The 22,686-nt window shown below is 41.1% G+C and overlaps 1 protein-coding gene across 4 annotated transcripts in view; it reads left to right on the top strand.

Annotated features, from left to right (window-relative positions):
* CNTNAP4 (contactin associated protein family member 4) overlaps positions 1-22,686 on the top strand; it is a 308,626-nt gene that overhangs the window by 125,132 nt on the left and 160,808 nt on the right. For all 4 annotated transcript variants that reach the window (XM_087827286.1, XM_087827285.1, XM_087827284.1 and 1 more), the window contains exons 5-10: positions 1,522-1,725; positions 2,309-2,493; positions 3,298-3,441; positions 6,751-7,012; positions 14,276-14,425; positions 19,493-19,664. In XM_087827286.1, coding sequence (XP_087683412.1) covers positions 1,522-1,725; positions 2,309-2,493; positions 3,298-3,441; positions 6,751-7,012; positions 14,276-14,425; positions 19,493-19,664 — 1,117 coding nt within the window. The remainder of the gene's footprint in view (positions 1-1,521; positions 1,726-2,308; positions 2,494-3,297; positions 3,442-6,750; positions 7,013-14,275; positions 14,426-19,492; positions 19,665-22,686) is intronic.

The raw sequence follows: 22,686 nt of genomic DNA, 5'->3' as shown, positions 1-22,686 counted from the left end.
CTTGGTAGCAAACTCCAAAAATAGACTTTATCTAAAATAAAATCATTATTATGATGGTTGCCTTTAAGCGATACACTAACTCAGAGATAACTGCATCGCTCCAAATGTGTCCGCATTTAAAGTCTGTCTTATTGGAATTTTTCTTAATTTATTGTAATCTAATAATCGTTGAACACATTATTTGTATTTGACACAGAATTATGTTTTTACCAGGCACATTTTTTCAGCTGTATAACAAGGAATAATTGTTCAGTTAGCATTATTCTTTCCACAGAATGCCATATTTATTCATGCGCACTTGGTGAATTCTTTATAAACACATCAGCAAGATGGGGGAAAAAATCAAACCTCTGAAATTTCAAAAGATAGCTGTATAAAATACTTGAAAAAAATGTGGATGATGGTGATTAATCAGTGATTCCCATGAAACAGTGTGGATAATCTAAATGAAATGCATAGTTGGGTATCCTATAAGTAATTGTAAGGATTTTGTCAAATGAAACGATAAATAAACTACAGTGTCATTTCTTCGACTGGGAGAAGTCAGCTGGCCAGTTGAGAAATCGTTTCCTGGTTTATTGGGTTTTCTTAACCTCTTCATTTATTACATAAATGCATTCTCAAGGGTAATTGCCTTTAAAAAAAAAATCTTTGACTTGGTGAAATGTAGACAACACTGTTAGGCTTTTTGAGTGTGATCAATTCTTTTTTGTGTTTCTTGTTCGGGTGCAGCTGATTTTGACAGATGAACTGTTATGCTACTGGTATAACATGACATCTTTTTTCAGATGAGCTGAATAAAAGTGATCTTGACAATGAGTAGATAAGACACTGTCAGAAAGCTGGAAAAACATGTCAATGTCACAGTTATGACACAAATGCAGCAGAACAGCCCTTATAATATCATTAAGTGAATGTCTTTTTAACGACGCCCTTGAGAAGACAGATAATAGCATTGCTCTTAAATACTATTACTTAGCCACAGAAATAATAAAATAAAACAAAACACAAAGGTCAGTTTAACATTTATTTGAAGTGGCATTTGATGGGTCTGATGTATGTGTGTTTATTTGTACGTGAAACTCCTTTATATACGGCATGTGTGAAAGAATTTTAAAATATCAAAACCACTTTTTCAGGAGCCAGAAAACATTTCACTTCAACATTTCGAGAACACCATTAAAAAATACTGATTGTGGAGCATGTAGTGTGGTTTTATGGATATTGATTATAACCATTTTGCTGATTTTCTTTTTTTATGGAATGAGAAAGAGCAGCCTTTAATAATGTGAGAGAAAATTAGAAATACATTTTTAAAATGAATTTTGTAAGTAGGTTAGTAAAGACTGAAATGGAATCAATCAGGAGTTAGACATGTGGTGGTTTTGTCTTCTCTTATTATGACTGGCTTGGAGCTAAACTATACACGTATATATGGTGCATTCTTTATGCGTACACATTTAAAATGCTTGATGAAAAACATATTTATCCTAGAATGACTTTTAATGTCTTTGTCTCTAGGATCGGAGGTGGTTGATCTCGATGGAAGAAGTTCTCTCCTCTACAGATTTGATGAAAAATCCCTGAGCCCAATAAAGGAGCTGATTTCTCTGAAATTTAAAACCATGCAGAGCGATGGTATTCTCCTGCACAGGGAAGGGCAAAGTGGAGATCACATCACACTGGAGCTGAGAAGAGGAAAACTCTTTTTACTTATTAATTCAGGTAACACTGTTTGGCAAAATGCTTGAAAATCTGGTCATTTAGATATCACTTCAGTAGCTTTATGCATTTATACCGTATAACAATTAAGGCGCTTTATTTCTGGATTCAGGGCGCGCACACACACACACACACACACACACACACACACACACACATACACACACCCCAATATTGTACTTTCATTTAAAATGGTTCATTTTTGCAAATTGTGTAAGACCCTCATTCGGCGTTTTTTACATAGTGCCAGTAGACCTACCTGGCTATTTCTTAACATCATGAAGAAAGAGACGGGCCATTAAAAAATATTAAGGTAGTAAAAATAATGAGGTGGTAGCAAAGCTAGAATTTATATTGAAAATGAGCATGCGATGGGTGATACTAATAGAAAGAACTAACAGTGGAAGAAATCGCAGCAAGGTTGAGGGGCTGTTCTGTTCCCACGCCGGGCAAATCCACGTGGGCGCCCGGGAGGGGAGGGCGTGCCGGAGGCGAGAGTGATTCTTGGGAGAGACGGTGGCAGGAAAGGGAAGCTTGGCGTTGGCCCGGGAGGGAATAACGGTGCTCTGGGCCTTTCCCTCCCCAGGCGACGCCGCCCTGCCCGCGGCCCGCGGCCCGGCCGGGGTCTCGCTGGGCAGCCTGCTGGACGATCAGCACTGGCACGCGGTGCGCCTGCAGCGGGCGGGCGGCCTGGTCAACCTCACGGTGGACGAGCAGCGGCGGCGCTTCCACGCGCGGGGGGAGTTCAGCCACCTGGACCTCGCCCCTGAGGTGCGATGCTCGTGTTTCCCTTGACGCGGGTTCTCGCACGTGTGTGTGGCTTATTCAGCCCAGCAGGAGAAAAGGCGCCGCTGGGAACCCCACTCTCAGGGTGCACCAGAGCCCCGGGAAGCGCTGCCCTCGGGGCGCAGCTCACAGGAGCCCGTCGGGCCTCTTCCCGAGGCTTCCTCTTTCTCCCAAGGTGTTAATTTAGTATTAGAGAGAGAGGGCATCTGGTTCACCTGAAAGGTGTAATCGCAGAATGTCACACGCAAGAAACCCCCAAGAAGAGACCTCATTACCGCAGGTCAATATAAGTTGTGTCGCATGATTTGTGTGTGTGCCAGGGCGCCCCTGAACAGTGTGGATTCACTGGGAGGATATTAGCAACGAATAGATTAATTCATTAACAGTCAGTTCAAATGCATAAATATCAGTGTGTGCCAGAAATGTATATAAAATGAAATGTGATTTGTAATCAATTACATTATTAAACAGATCAGTATTTGCTATGGGTTAAAAAAAGTGTTTTATGCATCAACCAGTAAATACCAAATCTGGGTGTGATTAGCAACTCGTAAGACTTATTAAACTCTGATGTAAACAAAAACTGAATGCATATAAATTTGTATAAATCTGTTTTAAAATCTGAATATTTAAAAAAAAATCTCTGTTTGAAATTAACAGTGTGGCAGTGTAGGGTGATGAAAAATTGATCTATATGATGATGAGAGCTATAGTTGCTAATCATAATTATTTAAGCAGATTATCAGAAAATCACTCAACAATATGATTGATACCATTTTTCTTTCTAAGATCAGCTTTGGAGGGATTCCAGCACCTGGAAAATCAGTGTCATTCCCCCATAAAAATTTCCATGGGTGTTTAGAAAACCTCTATTATAATGGAGTGGATATCATTGATTTAGCCAAGCGACAAAAGCCGCAGATCATCGCTACGGTAAGAGAGCCTTCATGTGAAGGAAGGGGTAGAAACGATGCGGCTTTTCCACACGATGAAATTGCTCCATTTTGGATTCCCATTTGATACGATGTTTTAGAATTTACTCTTTTATAGCTTTTCTCTGCTTGGCAGTGTGTATATAAGGGATTAATTCTATCTAAAGGAATTATAATTCACAAGGCATGGTTATTTTATTTTGTATGAAGTAAAACACTTCTTTTTTGCAGTTGATAATTTCATTGTGGCATTATTACTCCCAGGAGATTAATTTCTTTTGCTCTGTAATTTCTTTAATAAGATATTCACTGACAAACTCTCTAAACAAGCATACCGAGTTCCTGGAATCAGATAACATCCATGTATATTAGAGAGGCATTTGAAAAACGTGTATTTTGCCATGGTCATTCATAACAAATAAAAGAAACTAATAGGTTATTACAACATTGCATCTGCCAGTCTGTCCCAATAGCCGCGTTGGCCAGGCTGCATTGTATTCTAATTCCGTGGAAATCCGGCAGAATTTAAAGATAACTGTGTAGGTCAGGGTTCAGTTGGTGAAGCAGCACCACTTTGAGTTTTATGAACAGGGATGTGTTTTCGGACTTGGAGCTTAGCAGTTGTCAAGGGGCTGGAAAGTGGCAGCCAGCTGTCAGAAGGAGTTGTGAAGGAGAGCCAGGGCGAGCTGGAACCAGCCCCTGTGACCAGCCTCCACTGCGTGATCACACACACAGAAGAGCTCGCAGGAAGAGGGCCAGCGTCTCACTTCTGGCTCATGTCACGCAGGCTCCCCCTTTGGCTAACTCTTAACCAGAACCAGACAACAAAGGGGATTCTGTGAAACATGGTTTCCAGTTTAATCAGCTTGATGATCGAAAAGCGTACACCCATATTCATTTGAATGTGTTTCTTTAATTGTTTAAAATTCAATATGTAAATTTAAGCTCATGTTGCATGCATCATAGGAGTATTTATTGTTTACAAAATACTTTATTCTTAATTCTCTGTGTGAATTCATAGTATTTATATGAGTGTAACATCCAGTGATTTTTTTTTTTAATTTACTGATTTTAGAGAGAGAAATACAGAGAGAAAGAGAAATACTGATTTGTTGTTCCACTTATTTATACATTCATTGGTTGATTCTTGTATGTGCTCTGACTGGGGATTCGAACCTGGAACCTTGGCTTATTGGGACAACGCTGTAACCAACTGAGCTACCCAGCCAGTGAAATTTTAAAATAGTTCTTTTTTTATAATTGGGAAAATTATTTAAAAGGAAAATAAAATATTATAGGTAGATAGATGTGTATGTTAATTGGCAAAATGAGTTTCCAGAAACACCTCACGCAACTCATAGTCGCTTTTCATTGGCAAGAGGATTTGTTGCTTGCAGGGCAGCAGGCAGCTGTCGGAAGAGCATGAGACCAAACGGCAGCTGGTAAATGTTACCATTTTCACTGAGTTTGTTCGTCTTATAATTGCCTTTACATTATAGGCCAGCGTAGTTTACTCTTCAGCTTTTGTTATTTCATTCTTTGGGACAAGATATTTGCCCGCAATAAAAGCTAATTCACTTTTAACAGAATCATAGCATAGCCAAAAGCTTTTGTTTACGCAAGACTAAATGGTTTAATTCCAACGTGTGTTCTTCTAAATAAAGTTGATTTTATTGACTTTTCAAATCTGTATTTGGAAAATTTGATAAGATTATTCTCAGGAAAAATACAAACATTTTTCTTCACTTTTGAAGCATGTTAAGGAACATGCTTAATTCCTTCTAAATAATTCAGACCTTAAAGTTTTCTTAAATCCTTAAATATACGTATATTATTCAAATAGCAAAATAATTTTTCATAGAGAGTATTTTAATAAAAATTTATGCAACATAATGTATCCTGAAGATCTATTTTAAAACCATTAGATGAGAAATAATACCTGTAAATCTGATGACAAGGGCATAGTGATTAGAAAAAGACAAATAGTTTTTAAAAAGGAATGTAAGTAGTGCATTGTACATTGTAGCATCCAATGTAAAATCTACAGAAAAAAAGGAAAAATGAAAAATAGGCAGAAGAAATGCAGACTATCCTGAGGAAAGCAAGTCCAGAAGAGCAGTGAATTCATGAAAAATGCTCAGATTCACTATTAGTCAGGTCAATGAAAAATAAATAAGAATGAAATATTACTTTGACATTTTTGTCATTGAATTGTACAAATTTAAAAGGTCTGTAATACCTATGCCTGCCAAGGATGTGGGGAAAATGATATCCTCATTTATTACTGGTGGAAGCGTGGAGTATTTTAACTTTTTCTTTTCTGAAAAAGAAGCTGGAAATATTTATTAAAACATAGGTGCCTGTAGTTCTGTCTTTACAACTTTTTTCACACAGTTATTTACGACAGCGTTTCCGGGAGAGGCGAAACCTGGAAACCGTGTATGAACATTAACAGGAAAACAAATGAGTAAAACTTGGTACATTCACACAATAAAATTTTATGCAATCAATAAAAAGAAGAAATTAGGCTTATGGCGGATAGCTCCAAAGGATTTCTACAAGGTATATTTTAGTGATAAAATCATGATACAGTAAACGGCTCCTATTTTTGTAAAACAAATAACGCCCTGTGTGTAGGTATAGGCATTCATCGACATATATTTGAGTGTGTGTATCTACATATAATTGAAGATATAACTGAAACTATATACTGTACATATGTATGTACATATACATTTTTCAATAGGAACAGAGAACAATATGAAAAAATATGGAAGGGAAACAGTAGCTCATTAATACTGGTTATGTTAGAAGCCAAAGGCAGCAAAGGGGTGAAATGAGTGAAGAGAGAGAGTGGTGAGAGCCTCAGCCCTCGGACTGAAGGGTTCCAGGTTCGATTCTGGCCAAGGGCATGTACCTCGCAGCCAATTGATGTGTGTCTCACATCGGTGTTTCTCTCTCTCTCCCTTCCACTGTCTCTGAAGAGCAATGGAAAAAATATCCTTGGGTGGGGATTAAAAAATAAAAATAAAAACAGTTGGCTTACCTAAATTTTTATTGAATTAAAGTACATTGGGGTTAGATGCCTTCGTGAAAGTGGAGAGCTGGGGAGAAAAGGATTTCACCTGGAAAAACCCAGGGGAAGATTTGCCTGACTGTAGTCACTGGACCTGAATGTGTGGCGAGAATTAGAGTTTCCACGTTGATAGCAATTTGTTGTTTTACATCGGGGACAATTTGCGACTGATAAATAGCCTTACGACTGTTCCAGCGGCCCATTCCTGACGCTCCTCCCTGACTTTATCCTCAGGGAAACGTGTCGTTTTCTTGCTCGCAACCGCAGTCCGTGCCTGTGACTTTCCTGGGCCCCGGCAGTTACTTAGCGCTGCCCGGCTCCTCCGGGGACGCCGAGGTCGCCGCGGCTTTGCAGTTTCGCACCTGGAATAACGCGGGGCTCCTGCTATTCAGTGAACTCCCGCTGGTGCCAGGGGGCCTCCTCCTCTTTCTCAACGGTGGAAAACTCAAGCTGAACCTCTACCAGCCAGGAAAGTTACCCAGCGACGTCACAGCAGGTAACCAGCGTGGGCCCTCGGGCAGGGCGCTTGCCTCTCAAAGAGTCCCTTATGCCTCCGTCCCTTCTCCATAGTTATGCATAGCCAAAGAATTAATATTTGTTTAATAAATGAATACTTGAGTTAATAAGATTATCAGTACTCTTTCTTAGAAGGAACTTGAGTCTAATTTTTTTTTTTTTTAAATATGTCTCCACACTAGCAGTTCTTATTAACCCAAACGATACTTATGGGGAATAGAAATTTCCCTCTATGACCCTCTTGCCCACTCCAGATAAATCGACATATGCTGAGGAAATGTGTTTGGGGGGAAATGTGGAAGACTTGGAAATGGACCCAAAAGTTTACTGGTGTCTTCATTGGAAAACTGGGGTTTGTCTAACACAGGCCTTAGTCTTCCCTGCTCTGTGGGCGGGGGGGCTTTCTTGGATCTGGGTGTGTGTCTCTGTGTTAGTGTGGGAAAGCCTAAATGCTAAGTCAGAGCCGCTTTACTTGCTGATGTGTGTATGCAAAATTGGAGGAAAAGATCCGTGCAGAGTTGCTCGTTTGGACATCAAAAGGAATTCTCTCTACTTCTAGGCAATACGGTATCATTTTAATGACTCGAAGTAATACCATTAAGGAGACTGTATGAGTGTCTGGAAAATGAACGTCTAATTTAGGTCAGTGCTTTGGGTGAAGGATATTTTTGTCTCTTCATTAAAATTATATAGTTTTTGACAAGGGATCTCCATCACATTTCCATATATATGGAATAACGTTTAAGCCAAGCAACTGGAGGTCACATTGGGGTAAATTGCTACATCAATTTAATAAATGATCTTTAAAAACAATTTAAAGATGCCATTGTACTACTCCTCTATATTAACTATGACCAAAATTAATAGGCTATAACTGGGAGAGGGGAAAAACATTAAAATATAGCCAAAAACTAAATATAAGAAAAACAGGTATGCGAATAGATATGCAAATGCATACATAGTCTTCATCTTGTTTGTTCATCTCTCAGTGCAGTTTAAATGTGGGAGCTGATGATGATATTTGAGAGGTACTGTGCTGTGACTTTTTAATGTAAGGCTCAAAATGTGGTATATTTGCAGGCTTGACAAAGGAAATAAGTCAGTGTCGTATTAATAATTAGTAGGTTCCCCAAAATAAGGGCCTAGAAATGTAAGCCTGCCATTAGTGTGTAGTTTATTGTGGTTTATTTGACATCCTCAGAAGTGGTTATATTCACAGCCTAATTTTCAACATTTTAAAGAAACTGCTTCCAAACAGTGCGATTGTAGTGAGCCTGGTGAAGCTAGTTCAGTTCTAAACACTTTACAGGCATGTATATTTAATAAATTACTAGGTGTAAGTCTATAAAAAATACCCTGAATGATTTAAAAATAGCTAAATTAATGTTTAAATCCACATGCAGTATAATCTATTATTATACTGTATGACTTGGTGAGATTTTTTTTCATAGCTAATAATAGTCTAGACTGACTATGATTGTCAATGTAAAAAAAATTGTTACACTTCAGATAATAAAAGCAGGCCTTTACTTAGCAACTTCCCCACCCCCATTTTTCCAGTTTCTTTAAAAATAGTAACTTTTGCCAGTTTCAGTGTTGTGTTTGAAAGTAGACTATTTAAATGCAGTTGGGTGGGTGGTCAGTTTAATCCCTCATAGGGAAACACTTTCCACCTATGTCTCCCATGTACAATTTTCAATAAAATTAGTTGTCAGAATGTATTATAATGAGTCTTCAAAGAAAATCAATTACTTACTGGTAGACTAGTATCATATTATAGCAAATCTTTCCATAATAAAAGGATGGCTTGATTTTCTTAGCTGCTACAGATACAAATTACTAATTTTTTCTGTTTTAAAAACTCAGAGAGTTTTATCTTTTACAATGGAATAAAAATTAAATTGTGTTGCGGAAGAACTGAACTGTGCAAGTGTGTGAATTATCAGGCTACATTTTTAATTCATGGACAGTTTTGCTAGTTGTCACTTGGAGTTCTTTGAAAATATTATGTCAGCTTATATCATTTTTGAAATACTAAAGCTATGGTATTAGCCCGAATCGTAAAACATATTAGCAGTACTACAGAATCCCTCATGACACAAAATATTTTCAGCCTTTGTCACTTTTATGGCCGTCGACGCAAAACTTATTCAGACGGCATCCCCAACCCAATGAACAATACTTAGAGTGTTATATATTGTTATACTTTATAGTTACAGTGTCCTATTTAAAACAGATTCTTTGTTGTCAAGCTTGAGATTTCTGCTATGATTTTACCATTTCGGCTGCTGCTTTTGCCTCGGGGTGAAAATCAGGCCTGGAAACGGGCTCCTTGCGTGGGCAGGGCCTGGCAGGCGCGGGCTTGTGCGATATGAGAGGTTTCTGCATTTCTCATGCACTAGGCGTTCGTGATTCTTGTGGCCCCTCTTGATTCGCCTCAGCCAGGAGAAGCCTTTTTTTAAAAATTCAGATGGCATCCCAAACCCTTCTTCCTTTCCACTGTTGGAATATTCCTACCCTTTCAGATTTGGAACCCTGTCACCTCCCTAAACTCCCGCTTTTCCCTACAGTGATTAGTACCAGTGACCCCCATATTTTCTTTCGTCTTGGCGAGAGCTGTCTGGCGGTTTGGCTCTTTAATCCTGGTTAGTGTCCACGGTCAGGGGGGTGGGACTTTCTGGCCCCTCTCAGAGCCCTGGCAGACGTGGCGAGGCAGGCAGAGCACTCCAGTTGTTCCTTGAGTAATGGCCTGTGTATAATTGCCTTTTGCACCTTTGCAAAAAACCTCCCCTATCCAGCAGGCTTCTTTCCCCTTCATCCGTCTCACTCCCCGGGTGCCTGTTACAGTCCTATGAGGCAGTGATGGTGGCCAAGCTGTCGCGCTCTCTGTAGCGATTTAGGAGTGCGACCAGAAGGTCAGCTACGAGAGCAGATACACATGTCTTCTTCCTGCTGTATTTTGTGTGTTCACATACATGGTTTGGGCCTGCGTGGGGGGGAGAGAGAGAGAGAGAGGTGGAGGGGAAGAGAGAGCAGGAGGGAGATGACAGGAGGGAGGAACGAGGGTGGGGGGGAAGGGGCAGGAGAGGGAGAGGGGGAGGGAGAGAGGGAGACCGAGGGACTGCTGGTAAACAGTCCTGGCGTCTGATTACCTGCCATTCATCATTCCGTTCTCCTGCTACTCCACGAGGAGTTGCCAATGCTTTCCACGCAAAGACCACAGCCATCACGCCTGTGATCAGACAGGTTGGGTTTATTGTTTATTGCAAGAACACACACCCAGGGAAACCACCGGCACCTAATAAAAAGGTGCGAAAGATGATTTATTACTGGGTTTTTGGGTTGTGTTAGCTGATTTGGGAGAAGTTCCAAGGAAGTGGAGAATTGCTCTAGATGAAAAGCTGCCAGAAAGTGAGGGTGATTGTATGAGTGGGTATCTTTGTAAGTTTTATCTAGAAGGACGGAGGAATGAAATAAGGCTAAAAAAAACCCAAATCAGTTGCCATTGATATTATGCAGCAGAGGAAGTTTGATATTTTTGTGGTTTTCACAGGAGCCTTGCTTTTGCCTTAGACAAGATTATAGAGTAGTTCTGATTTTGGGGGCTCCCGTTTTATTGTAGTCACACAGAGACTTTGTCTGATACTGACGTTCTGAAATTATGTTCAGCAGAAGCCAAGGCCTAGGTCCGGGTGCGGGCCAGCTGCTCCCACGACCAAGGCCTCGCTCAGTGCCAGGCCAGTTCCTAGCCGTTCAGCAGGTGTTTTTCTCTTTCTCAAAGTTAACTTATTCAACATGAGCGAACAGGTAAAGGGACCACCAGCCCTGTGGGCAGAGGAGTGTGGGTTTGGGAATAGGCTTCCCGGCTGGATGCTACCTTGGGTGGTTGGTTCATCTTCCCCGAGCCTCATTTTCTCCACAGTGAAATGAGAATAATAGCAGCAGTGCTGAAGACTGAATGACACAGTGCACATAAGCACACAGTATCTGTTACAAAGAGTAGTTCTGTAAACTGTTATTGTTATTGTATTATTATACCAACAACATTCCCCCTCCCAGACTCAAAAACTGTGAGCGGCGGGAGCAGTGGGCTGGAATTAGCATTTAGTGACCTAACAGAAATACAGATTCTATAATTCCTCCGTCTCCTTTCCCTCTTTGCAAGCTTTCAAAAGGGGCTCACTTCTCATTTCACCTAAAAATGGGGAGGAGTAATATACTTAAAAAAAATAGAATCTGATTTGAAAACCACCCTTTTCATTATGTAGAGTTAGGTGAAATGAATTAAACAGGGCCTTTCTTGTTGAATTTGAGTGATAAATCCCATGGGGAGGGGGGTAGTAAGTCTCCTCAGCGTAAGTGAATGATGTCTGTCCCCAGTGAGGCTGGAGAGTAACTTTCTGAAGCTTTCCCCACAAAGAAAGCACGACTTCTTAACCTGCTGGCTGGGTAGATAGGCACATTGAATTGTGTCAAATAACAGGTGGGCTGTCCCGGCAGGCTTTTGTTCTTAATTTAAATTGGCTTCCATATGGGCAAAAGAAATTCCTGAGCCTCTTGACAGCCCTGCTGTGTGCCTCATCCGGCTGCTACCTGGAGCACTGCTAACTCAGTGTGGGCCCTGCAGAACTGGCTCCACGCAGTACTGGTTACCAGGATGGGTATAAACACTGAGATGAAGCTCTTAGAAACTGCTCTCGCCGTAAGGTATTGCTGCATCATCTAAGCGCACGGTCACTGGGCTTGTGTTTTACACATCTTTGTTTAATTTTCTAGTAATTCATTTTGCTTGAATTTTGTGAAAGTCTCAATCTGCAATAGGTAGGGAAAGAAAACGCTCATCACCGCAGGTAGTTTGAGAAACACTGCCCCGGACCAACGGAAAGCCTAAAATGAAGTAACAGGAGTAAAGTCATGTATACACACAGGCACATCGACGCTTTGAGAAGAGGTGGTAGGAGGCATGTGGTGGGGCCGGGGGAGAGGGGAGTGTGCGCATGAAGCAAAACCCACACAGGGGTTTTCACTCCGAATGTGTCCTGTTGGAGGGAGCTCTGGATGACACATCTGGGACATTTGATTTATTTTAGTCCAACCTCATACCATCAGGGGTTATGTAACTATTCAGCCCAATATTTCAAAGTCTACTCTTAGAAAGTAATGTCTGAAAGTATCTAACCTAAGTTCTTCATTTTTTCAGTTTTCAGGTCTTTCTCATTTGCTTGTACAAAGCAAACCAGAGATGGGTCTTTGAGACTCTTTTTTTGCTTCATGGATGTAATGTAAAAATGAGCTTCGATGCCTGGGGTGGAATTTGCATTATACTAAATGAGTCCAGGGCAAAGAGCTTAATCATCTAAGGGAGTTTCTATGCATTTTCTGTCTGAAAGCTTGTGGTTGAAAAATAGCTGGAGAAATAAAGAAATCGCACATATCGGGAGAGAGACCCATGACCTTCCGGTTTATTAGAGGACTTATATTTTTGTTTTCTAATTTGATGTGCAAGATCATACAGAGTTGAATATTCAGTGGGTGTGAAACTTACTGGTACATCCACAACAGAGATGCTTTAAATTCCACCTGTCCGCTGAGTTTTCAGCCACAGGGCCCTTGTAGACTTAACTCCCTTTAACAGGTTAAAGTCTACCCCATCTCATAGATTCATGACACTAGGACTGCTATAGGAGGAACCAGAGATTGTTTTTTAGAGGCAACAAGAAAACCTCGATTTCTGGGTAAAGCAGTTTTTGATTGTATATATAAACTTGGAAAATACAGAAAAATATTTTTAAAAAATAAAAACAACCACAAGTTAATTTCATGCAAAAATTACTGTCTCCTTGTAGGGCTATTTCCTTTCAGTCCTTTCCCTTATTTATTCAAAAATTAGGACCATGGTTAGCGTGGTATATAGAGAGCCAATTCTCATTATTGGCAGTAGTTATGTCCTATGAAGTTAACGTGAACACCAGATAAGGAAATATCGAACTGTGGCTCCTAGGGCCTCTTGTCACAATAGTTTTGCCAACCAGCCCTACATAATCTTGTTTATGTGTGATTCTGATTAAGGACACCTTATTTTACATATATACTGTTGATTCCTTAACATTGCACCCATGGCCAGCTGCAGTATAACTCAGGCCTGAATGAAGCTTATCTAACACGTGCATGATGCGAAGGCATGTCATAGCCTTGGTGTACTTAGGAACACTGGGCAGCATTTCATCACTTTGCTTGGGGGCCTTTTAAACTTTAAAATCACCAGCAAAAGCACAAAAATGTGAGAAAACACGTTCGCATCAGGGAGCTGAAACTGGAAGCGTCGCTTTGTCCGACTTCAGCTGTGAACGTGTGTATCAGTCTCCGCTCTGTGCCCTTCTGTGGACGACTCCAAAAACGCCCCCAGTGTTGACTTGGGGGTTACACATAAACCATAGCAAGTAGGTGAATCTGCAAGGATGGAATCTGCAAATTATGAGGATCAACTGTGTAAATATGTTGTTTTTGCACACTGCTTTTTTTTTTAAACTTTACATTATACTAGTAAACTGTCAATATTTATTATAGTCTCTTCAAATATTTTATAATGATTGGCTTGATATACTTCACTAAATATTCTATACTATTATAAAAGATGCTTACAGAAAAGTGTTAACCCTTTGCGGTCATATTAAATTTGGACATGGGTGTCGTACTGGTCGGAATTAAGAGCTTTCGGAGAAATTATGAACTGATACATGAATGAATAGAGTTAAGATTCGTACGGTTCCTTGCTGTGGTGGCTGAGAGCAGACATACGACCGGAACGGTAAAAAAGCTTTGGTGGCTGAAAGTAGACAAATGACCGCAAAGGGCTAAAAAGCAGATAAATCATTTTATTGGGTATAACCTAGAATTTTGGAAAAGATCTGTGTCCTTTCAACCCCCTCCCTATAAAAAGCTAAAATACATAATGGAAGCTGAAAATTGGCCCATGCCAAATAATTGAAAGATTTTAACCGTTTAGGATTGTCCAAATTTGGAAATTTTGTTCCCTGTCTTGCGGCCCTAAGAAGGGAAGGGAGGAATGCAGCTTTTTGCCCGTGGAGGGTGCTGTCTCCCACTTGCCTCCTTGGCCTCTTTTCTTTGAGAGGTGGGTTGTGTGGTGCTTGACTGAGTGATGCGTAGATTGCTGTTTCTCACCAGCTGTTTACTCTGATCGCTGTTGAGACATAACTCTTTTAACTGATTTTATCTCCCCCAGGCGTTGGATTAAATGACGGACAGTGGCATTCCGTCTCCTTCTCTGCCAAAAGGAATCACCTGAGCGTGGTGGTGGACGGCCAGGCGGCCTCTGCTGCTGCTTCCCTGGGACCTGAGCAGGTTTATTCAGGGGGCACCTATTACTTTGGAGGTAAGAGAAGAGGCCGGGCCACATGGGCAATCAGGCCACGTTTGCAGTTACTACCCCTGTGTCTTGGGCATGTCATCATGTCTTACCTACTGTCAACACCTCGGAATAATGCCTCGCTTTCTGCTTTCATTGAATGTGGAAATGTTGAGTGGATCGAGATGACAAACTATGACCTAAAATGTATTTCTTTGAGGTGAACTTACTTATGTTTACAGTTTCTACAATGAGGTTGATTGAAATTAGGCCACCCTCTTCAGCTCTTACTTTCAAACTTTGCTATATTTTCCTAATGCTAAATGGTCCTTGTATGTCTTTTTCTGATTTCAAAGGCTGGCTTTTTTGCAGTATTTTCCCGGTTGTGCCTCTTAGCATCTCTAGAGCATCCTTACTGCTTTCCTACCGCCCAGTACCGAAGGGCATTATTATGCCGATGGACAAAATAATCTAACTTACTTAGTCATTGAAACCCCTTCAGATTGCTAAGTAATAATGCAATGACTGATACCGTAGATGAAATTCGGGCATCAGCCTTCAAAGCCAAGCCAACTCCCTTAAGAGAACAAAAACAAATGCAACATTTACTTGTCCAGCGGTTGTTTGATTGAACTAATCTTGGAAAGGAAAGCTGGGAAATGGAAATGAACCTTTAGCACTGAAAATTAAAATAAAATTTATTTGCCATCAGGAAGGTAAAGTCGTAAAACTATTAGTAGTAAGACTTATTTTTAATCATGATTTAAGGTGTTTTCTATTGTTGTTATTTTAAATTTTGTTACTTCTCTCTAGAATCACCTTTGAATTTGGTGGAAAGCCCAGTCTTCATTATTCATCCGTAAAATACAAACTCCTTTTTAAGAATCGGCAGTAAGCACGCAGATCAGGAACCATTCACCTGATATTAAGCACAAACAGACAATACCCCTACCTGGTCTGTTGCCTTGGAAGCAGCGTAGCGACAACCATCTTAAAAGATCTCATTCCTCCCTGGAGTAAGATTTGTGCGTTTCTGCACCGCGCTGTTTATAAAGCCTGATGGAAAAATGCTTGGCTGGATGGTATTCCACAGGAACACATTTCTCTAAGAGATGGTGAGGTACCTAGGCCACTTAACCAAGAACTTTCACTTCAGGGAGAGAGACTTAGAGGCACTAACAGAGACAAGGAGGAAAAGACCAAGTGTATTGTCAAATGATGCAAAAAAAAACTGTAAAAGGCCAGATAAGCATAAATCATGAAAACGGAATCTCCATTCTGAAAGTAGTTCACGTCCAAGTTCAGATTTAATGATGTCTCCCTATGCTTTGTAGAAAATGTTAATTGCTTTTCTTCAGACCCATGATACTATATAGTGAAATAAATCACATGTGCGCTCTGTAGTATTGTTATTATGTCACATGATAGACACCATTATATTTAAATAAACTTTGAATGTGTGAATAGTTTTAGATTTACTGAAAGTTGCAGAGATATACAGGGACTTCCCATGTGCCCCCACCCAGTTTCCTCTGTTGTTTGCATGATGCATACAATCTAGAGACGACTAATTCTTTTTTGAAAATTCACATCTATGCATGCATTCCCCAGCTTACGAAAGATATTGTCACCCACACCCATTTGCCCTTCCAGGATCATATCCCTTCATCTCCCCAGGTGAACACTGTCTTGAATTTGGGGTTTATCCCTTGTGATCTTCACAATTTGACATCTATTGAGGTGTTTCTAAGTTTATAAACAATGTGTTGTGGAAGCTTCCTTAGTAAAATTCTAACTTCAGCACTTTAGAAAACACACAAACCAATCTTGTTTCCTTCGGTATCTGTGTGTTCAGTCATCTTCTCAGTCGGTGTACCCTTCGGCACCAGAGTGTGTTTGATCCTGGCATGAGGTTCTAGTCCCTAAATCCGTGCCCTTCAAACTCCAGGGCTCCTGATGTTCCCGGGCTGGGAGCAAGGGTCCAGAGGAAAGCAGGAGGCCTGCTGCTGGCCTGCCTCCTCCCCTCAGCCTGCTGCCTCCGGGACCCGCAGAGGCCGCCCGCCCCTCAGGAAGCCCGCTTAGGGCTTCGGGGCTGGGAATTCTGGATTCTGGGAGTGGACAGGAGAGTGGGGGAAAGGGCACAGATGGGAACATCACCTTACTTTGTGAGGCCTCTTGGGACCATGAGCAAAAGCTTGGCTGGATGAGGGCTAGATTGAGGCCCCCCAACGTGCAGGACTAGCACAGGGGCCCTGACTGCCTGAGTGGTACTGGCAGTGGGGTGCCCAGCTCTCCCCAGTTTTAGCACTGAAAGCTCAGAGTCCTGGGAACACCCTCCCTCCAGGGCAAACTGTGACAGATGGTCATCCTAGAAGACCTTCTGGTCTCTGTAGATGAGAGCCCCCTTTATTACTGGGCGGTTTTGCCCAGGTGGAAGGCTTTTCCTAGGTAGGTAATTCTTCAGCCAGTTTATCTTCAAGTAAATAAATGTCCCATGTTCTGAGACACTTGCCATCCGTCCTCCCTCGCTCCTCTTTAAATTCAACAGCAAGTTTAGTTATCTCATCGGCACGCGGTCAGCCTCACCTGCTGCGGCGCCTCCTGAGGGACCGAGCGGTCGGCGCTGGCAGCCTGCGCTGCGTCTCCACTCCGTGTCCGTCCCGGAGCCACCGTCAGGCTGGGCCGGGAGGCGGCTCCCGAACTTGCAGCACTCGATGTGTGCCATGCCAAGCTCCGCGTATACCACACCAACTCCACTGTCCATTGTTTACTTTTCTACCTCCCCCCCAAATGCATGATTTTCAAAAGTCAGACCGCATCGTGGCCAGCTTTTATCATTTATAAATGATCAATTTTAAATCTGGGTTCTCCAGATTAATTTCTATCTATTCCCCTATGCAATCTTTGTGCTCCTGATTAACACACTGTACGGCACAAGCCAGAGATACCAGATTGTGTGCAGAAGTCTCAGACCCCTGCTTGTGTGGCTCAAACATGATCCACCCACTGAGCTGGCTGCGTCACCACGAAGTCACACCCGACATCTCACTCTGGCACCGTGACATGCAGTGATAATTTATCTGTCATCTTCAGAGGTTCTTAACATGCTGACTGCCTCTACTAATGGATCCATCCATTAATTCAGTATTAAGTATTCCCCAGAAATCTTCATAGTTTAGAACTTTTGTTTCAGATGGGCTCAGGGCTGAGCTGCTCTCTGCTATCGCATTATATTAACTTGGGGTACCTGTTACCACGGAAAAGTGAGACTAACCTGCCTTAAACCCTTCTTTGTTCCGTAGCGTCTCTTGCTACCAAACACTGTGGCCAGGAGCATGAAAGGCCTTGTGATAGGAGGCTGTGCTTTCTGTAAAGTCCCATGACCTTTCCTTGGGTCTGCAAGTCCTCTTAGTTTTGTTTCCTACAGGGGTGTTGCGTAATTTATTTTATCCTGAAATAGTTTGAAACATGTCAAGAAGCACCACCTGGAGAAAAGGAGATTAGCAGAGCTGTTTATATTCCTGGCATATTGCGGTTGCCCCAAATATTATTGAACTATTATCCTCTCAATTTTTATTTTAACATTCTTAATTGGTTAATAAGTCATCTAGAAAACATATAGACATATGGTAACCGTATCCTACACCACAGAGGTAATTGAAATGCTGAAAATGTGAATAGCGCTGTGTATTATAAATTGATACTCAAAGAGCTTTCATTACCTTTTCTTGATAAATTAAACTTGAAACTTCACTGTCTCCATTGGTTAAAATACAACATTTCAATGTGCCTGATAACAGTTTTGAATATGAATTTGGCCTTGAATTGCCATGTAAATGCATTTTCCTTACAAAACAAAGCATTAAGGGCATGTATCCTCAGTCAAAATATTTAATGATATTGGAAATTCCCAGGTAGAAAACTAGCAGGGATTGTACAGAATTAGGAAGTTGCTGATTCATTTCTTATTCTTGGAAATTGTAATCGTGGTTGACAACCATAACGGCAAAGAAAGATTAATGAAAAACGCATAAGTAAAATATATGTGTTCATACTGCATAAAATTATTTATTTCACTTGGGTAGAGAAACACTTAGAACATCATTAAGTCCCAGACAATAATGGTCAATATTACAGTTCATTATTATTTCAGTAATTAGTAACAGGTCTTAGATGACTGTTAGAAAAAAAATCAATATAAAAGAACATTCTTTTACGAGGCAAAGAACAAAAAATAGCAAACAGTGAAATGTTTTTGACATAAAGCCACTGGATTCATTAAAATGCATGTATATATGGCTCTTGTATGTATATTAAAATAGAACATTTAATTAAATAAAATAGTTGGTAATTTTATTCTAAGTCAGTATAACTTCTTTTCCAAATAGGTAGCTTTAAATGCAGAGGTATTTCATTATTATTACTATTATCATTTTTTATGTCACCATTATTGATTTGTTTATCTTTTCTTATCTACACTGCACATTTTCACCCTTTCTGCTGGTTTTGTGCTCCAAAAAACTAAGCTCTTGTGTTTAAATTGTATGCATTAGCCCAGCTTGGCGTGGCTCCTCTCTAGGAGGTCACGGTTCGATTCTGCGTCAGGGCACATGCCCGGGTTGCGGGCTCGATCCCCAATACCGGGCGTGCAGGAGGCAGCTGATCAATGACTCTCTCATCATTGATGTTTCTCTCTCTCTCCCTCTCCCTTCATCTCTCTGAAATCAATAAAGATATATATAGATTTTAAGTTATATAAGTTAATCATGTAAGTTAATACTGCTAACTAACATATTTAGGATTCTGGAGCTAATATATGCATAATTTTAAAATTTGAATCAAGTCAGCATTCTTGCATGTTATTATAACAGTAGTAATGTCCTATGAATCCTATGATAATAAAGAGAAATGCTTTGTATGAGTTGAAATGTGTAATTTAGATCAAACTAATGATAACGGCAAAGGGCTTCCCTCCCTCTTTTAATTTAATAAAATAATCAAATACCTATTTTATTTTTTAATGAAGTATTCTACGATACTGAATTTTTGCTCATTGTGATATATCCTGGTTTTACTTCGTTTTGTTTTTATCAGGTTGTCCTGACAACAGCTTTGGATCCAAATGCAAAAATCCCTTTGGTGGATTTCAGGGATGTATGCGGCTCATTTCTATCAGTAACAAACTGGTAGATCTGATTTCAGTTCAGCAGGGTTCCCTTGGGAACTTCAGTGACCTTCAGATAGACTCTTGTGGAATCACAGACAGGTAAAGATCATCTCAGTTTTTTTTTTTTGCCTGTCTCTTGTCAAACACTTTGATGGCATTGCCCTGGCTGGTGTAGCTCAGTGGTTAGAGTGTCAGCCTGCACACCAGTGGGTCCTTGGTTCGATTCCTGGTCAAAGGCACATACTTGGGTTGCAGTTTTGCTCCCAGCCCTCCCTGGGGTGCATACAAGAGGCAACCAATCGTTGTGTCTCTCTCCCATCCATGTTTCTCTTTCTCCCTTTCTCTCTCTCTCTCCCCCTCCCTTCCTTCCACTCTCTAAAAACCAATGGAAAAAATATCCTCGGGTGAAGATTAACAAAAAAACCCCCAAAACCTTTGGTGGCAGATTAAAATGTATACATAAAACAAACATTTTTTCCTCTCCTCTTTTTCCACCACCATCTTTTCCATGGAAAATGGATTATTATAGCCACATTAGAAATAAGAAAAAGATACCTTTAGTTTTATTCTTCATATTTGCTTTGATAATATTTAGATAGAAAACATGTGACCATGTTGCTTATATGGACCTGGGCTACCAGTTCACAGAAGGTAATGCTGATACTGCTATGATTTTAGGTGGCTGTACACGTATCAAAAATATATCGTTAAACTCAATGGCTTGGGAAACCCTAACAGTCCTACTGATCTTCTGGTACCAAGAAATCGGAGACCTACTTGGCCAGTTATCAAACTCTTTCCCTCCCTGGCAGCTGAGGAGTGGATTCAGAGCATAGAAATTAACTGGTTGCTATGCTCCTGCGTGTACCTTAAAAACCCACTGCCGTCGTCTCTGCGGGAAATATGAAAAGGAACCCCTCCCGTGGAAAGGCACCCGCCTCCTGGCTTCCCCAGCACGTGGCCCTCAGACCCCCATCTCGCTGCTCCCTGTCCACTCCCACCCCCGGTCCTTGGGCTTGTGCCGTCTCCCCTCCAGGCTGGTCCTTGTCCCCCCTCCAGTCCCCCAAACTCCCTCTCCCCTCCCCGAGGAGCCCCTTAAGCCCGCCTTTGTCCCCCCCTTATGCTCACGTGTTTGTTTACCTGCTGACAAGTGATCTGAAGATCGTGCTGTTATTCTGTCTCCTGTAGTACTGAGGACACGGCCTGTTTGTAGGGGACGGTGGGGGGTTCTTGTTCATTTCATCGTCCTCGAGGAAGGAGATGAGATTTGAATTCGGGTGGCCACCGTTATCTAGGACCCAGAGGCAGGTAGCGGTTCCGTTTTCCTAAATGTGACGTTATATAGATTTTTACTTGATATCATCAGTTCCAGCCGTGTTTGACACTGTGTCACAGTGTCCTGAAATCTGTGTTGAGATGGGCGGAGTGAGGCCAAGCCGACACCGTAGGCGCCCCTTCCGTGTGGGAGTGTGGATGCGGCGGCTGTTCAGGTTCACGGGCAGCGCCCGGGGGGGGGGGGAGCCCGAGGCGGCCCCAGGAGGGTGGGGGCTCGTTTTACTTCGTGGGGGGGGCTGGTGAGAAAGGCTGCACCGCCGGTCAGCGCGTTCGTGAGAATGGCCCTGCGCTGGGCCCGCGAGTGCCGTCGGCCACAGCCGCTCAGGCACAGCTACCACGTGATGAGTTTAAATCAAGCCCACGGTTCAGCCTTTCGCGTCGTCCCGAAAAAACGTGAGAAGTCAAGTCTGACTCGCACTCAAGGAAAATGGATTCATGTCTTTCAGTAGCAGGTCAATTAGAAGCAGCACTTGTGTAACAATAATGAAAGATTCCGTCTTTATTTAGCATTTTAGGCTTGGCCACTCACGCCTGCCCCCTTTCAAAATATGGCTTGAGGTCTGTTCAAAGAATAGACTGCCCTGTCCTCTTCTGATGGCCAACTAGGATTCTTGTTTTAATTTTTAAAAACCTCCTCTTCTAGATTGTTATTGATTTGAAAGGCTTAAAATATTAAATACATAGCAAGCATTCTTTGAATGGATTCCTGTGAATCTATAAAAATGCTAAAAATGCAGATTGTAAAATAACATGAATGTTATGATTTTATATAGATACACATACACATATAATGTATATATACACACAAACACATAAACATATATGTTTATAGTGGTAAGTTTTACATATTGAGATTGTAAATTGTATTTCTTCTGTAGTGTTTCCTGAATTGTTTGATTTCCGTACATTGGACATCTATTTTTTGTCAAGAAAAATCAATAACATTATTTTCAATTAAAGCTGGAAAAATCCTACAAGCAAAACATGAAGTTCCTCATCCTTAGTTTTAATAAAGGGGATGGCAGAAACACCATCATAAATATATTCTTGGCAGGTTTTGTAGTTAATTTATTTTTTAATCTTAGATGAATGAGAACATTTAAATGGACACAGTGTCTCATCCAATAATTTTTTTCCCACTGTGTCCTAAGCCAAAAGTTAGTACCAAACAACTTCATAAATGTTTATGTCCTAACAGTTTATTAACTGTCTGAAAAAGTTATTTATATACATATATATTTTAATATTTTTCTTTTTAATTAAAAAAAATTAACTGATTACTTAGTAATTGCACATGTTTACTGTTGGGTATCAGACCCCGCCGCTCTCATTTCTTGCTCAACATGGATTTCACATGGTTCTTGTATTTGATCAACCACTACAAGTTCAGCTTCTCAAAGATAGGGCATCATGAAAAGGAATGTGTTAGTATCTAATGTTGAAGTGGAGCTACCTCAAGCTAGGAAGTCACAGGGTTTGACAGATGTTGAGCATACCTGTGTTTCTCTGGAAAATTTCCATATCCCGGGAGCCCCTGTGAGTTCGGCTCAGGCGCTGTAGCGCCCTGACGCAGTGTCTGTACCGTGCACCCCCCGCTTTCCTGGATGCACACACCAAGTGTGTAAAGGTGTCCCACCCTCCACTTCCTTCTCTCCTTCTTTCTTTATTTTTTTCTTCCTTTAAATCAATGTGATTAAATGTAATTTTGTGTAAGCTGTTGATATTTCTGGCAACATATTGAACTTGTGTTATGTCACTTAGGGAAAAGGAAGGGCTCTGATAGAGT

The sequence above is a fragment of the Miniopterus natalensis genome, chromosome 18 (genome assembly GCF_054644295.1).
Source record: "Miniopterus natalensis isolate mMinNat1 chromosome 18, mMinNat1.hap1, whole genome shotgun sequence".
Taxonomy (NCBI): Eukaryota; Metazoa; Chordata; class Mammalia; order Chiroptera; family Miniopteridae; genus Miniopterus; species Miniopterus natalensis.
The sequence above is the reverse complement of the archived record's forward strand: the minus strand, read 5'-3'. Positions and strand labels throughout refer to the sequence as shown.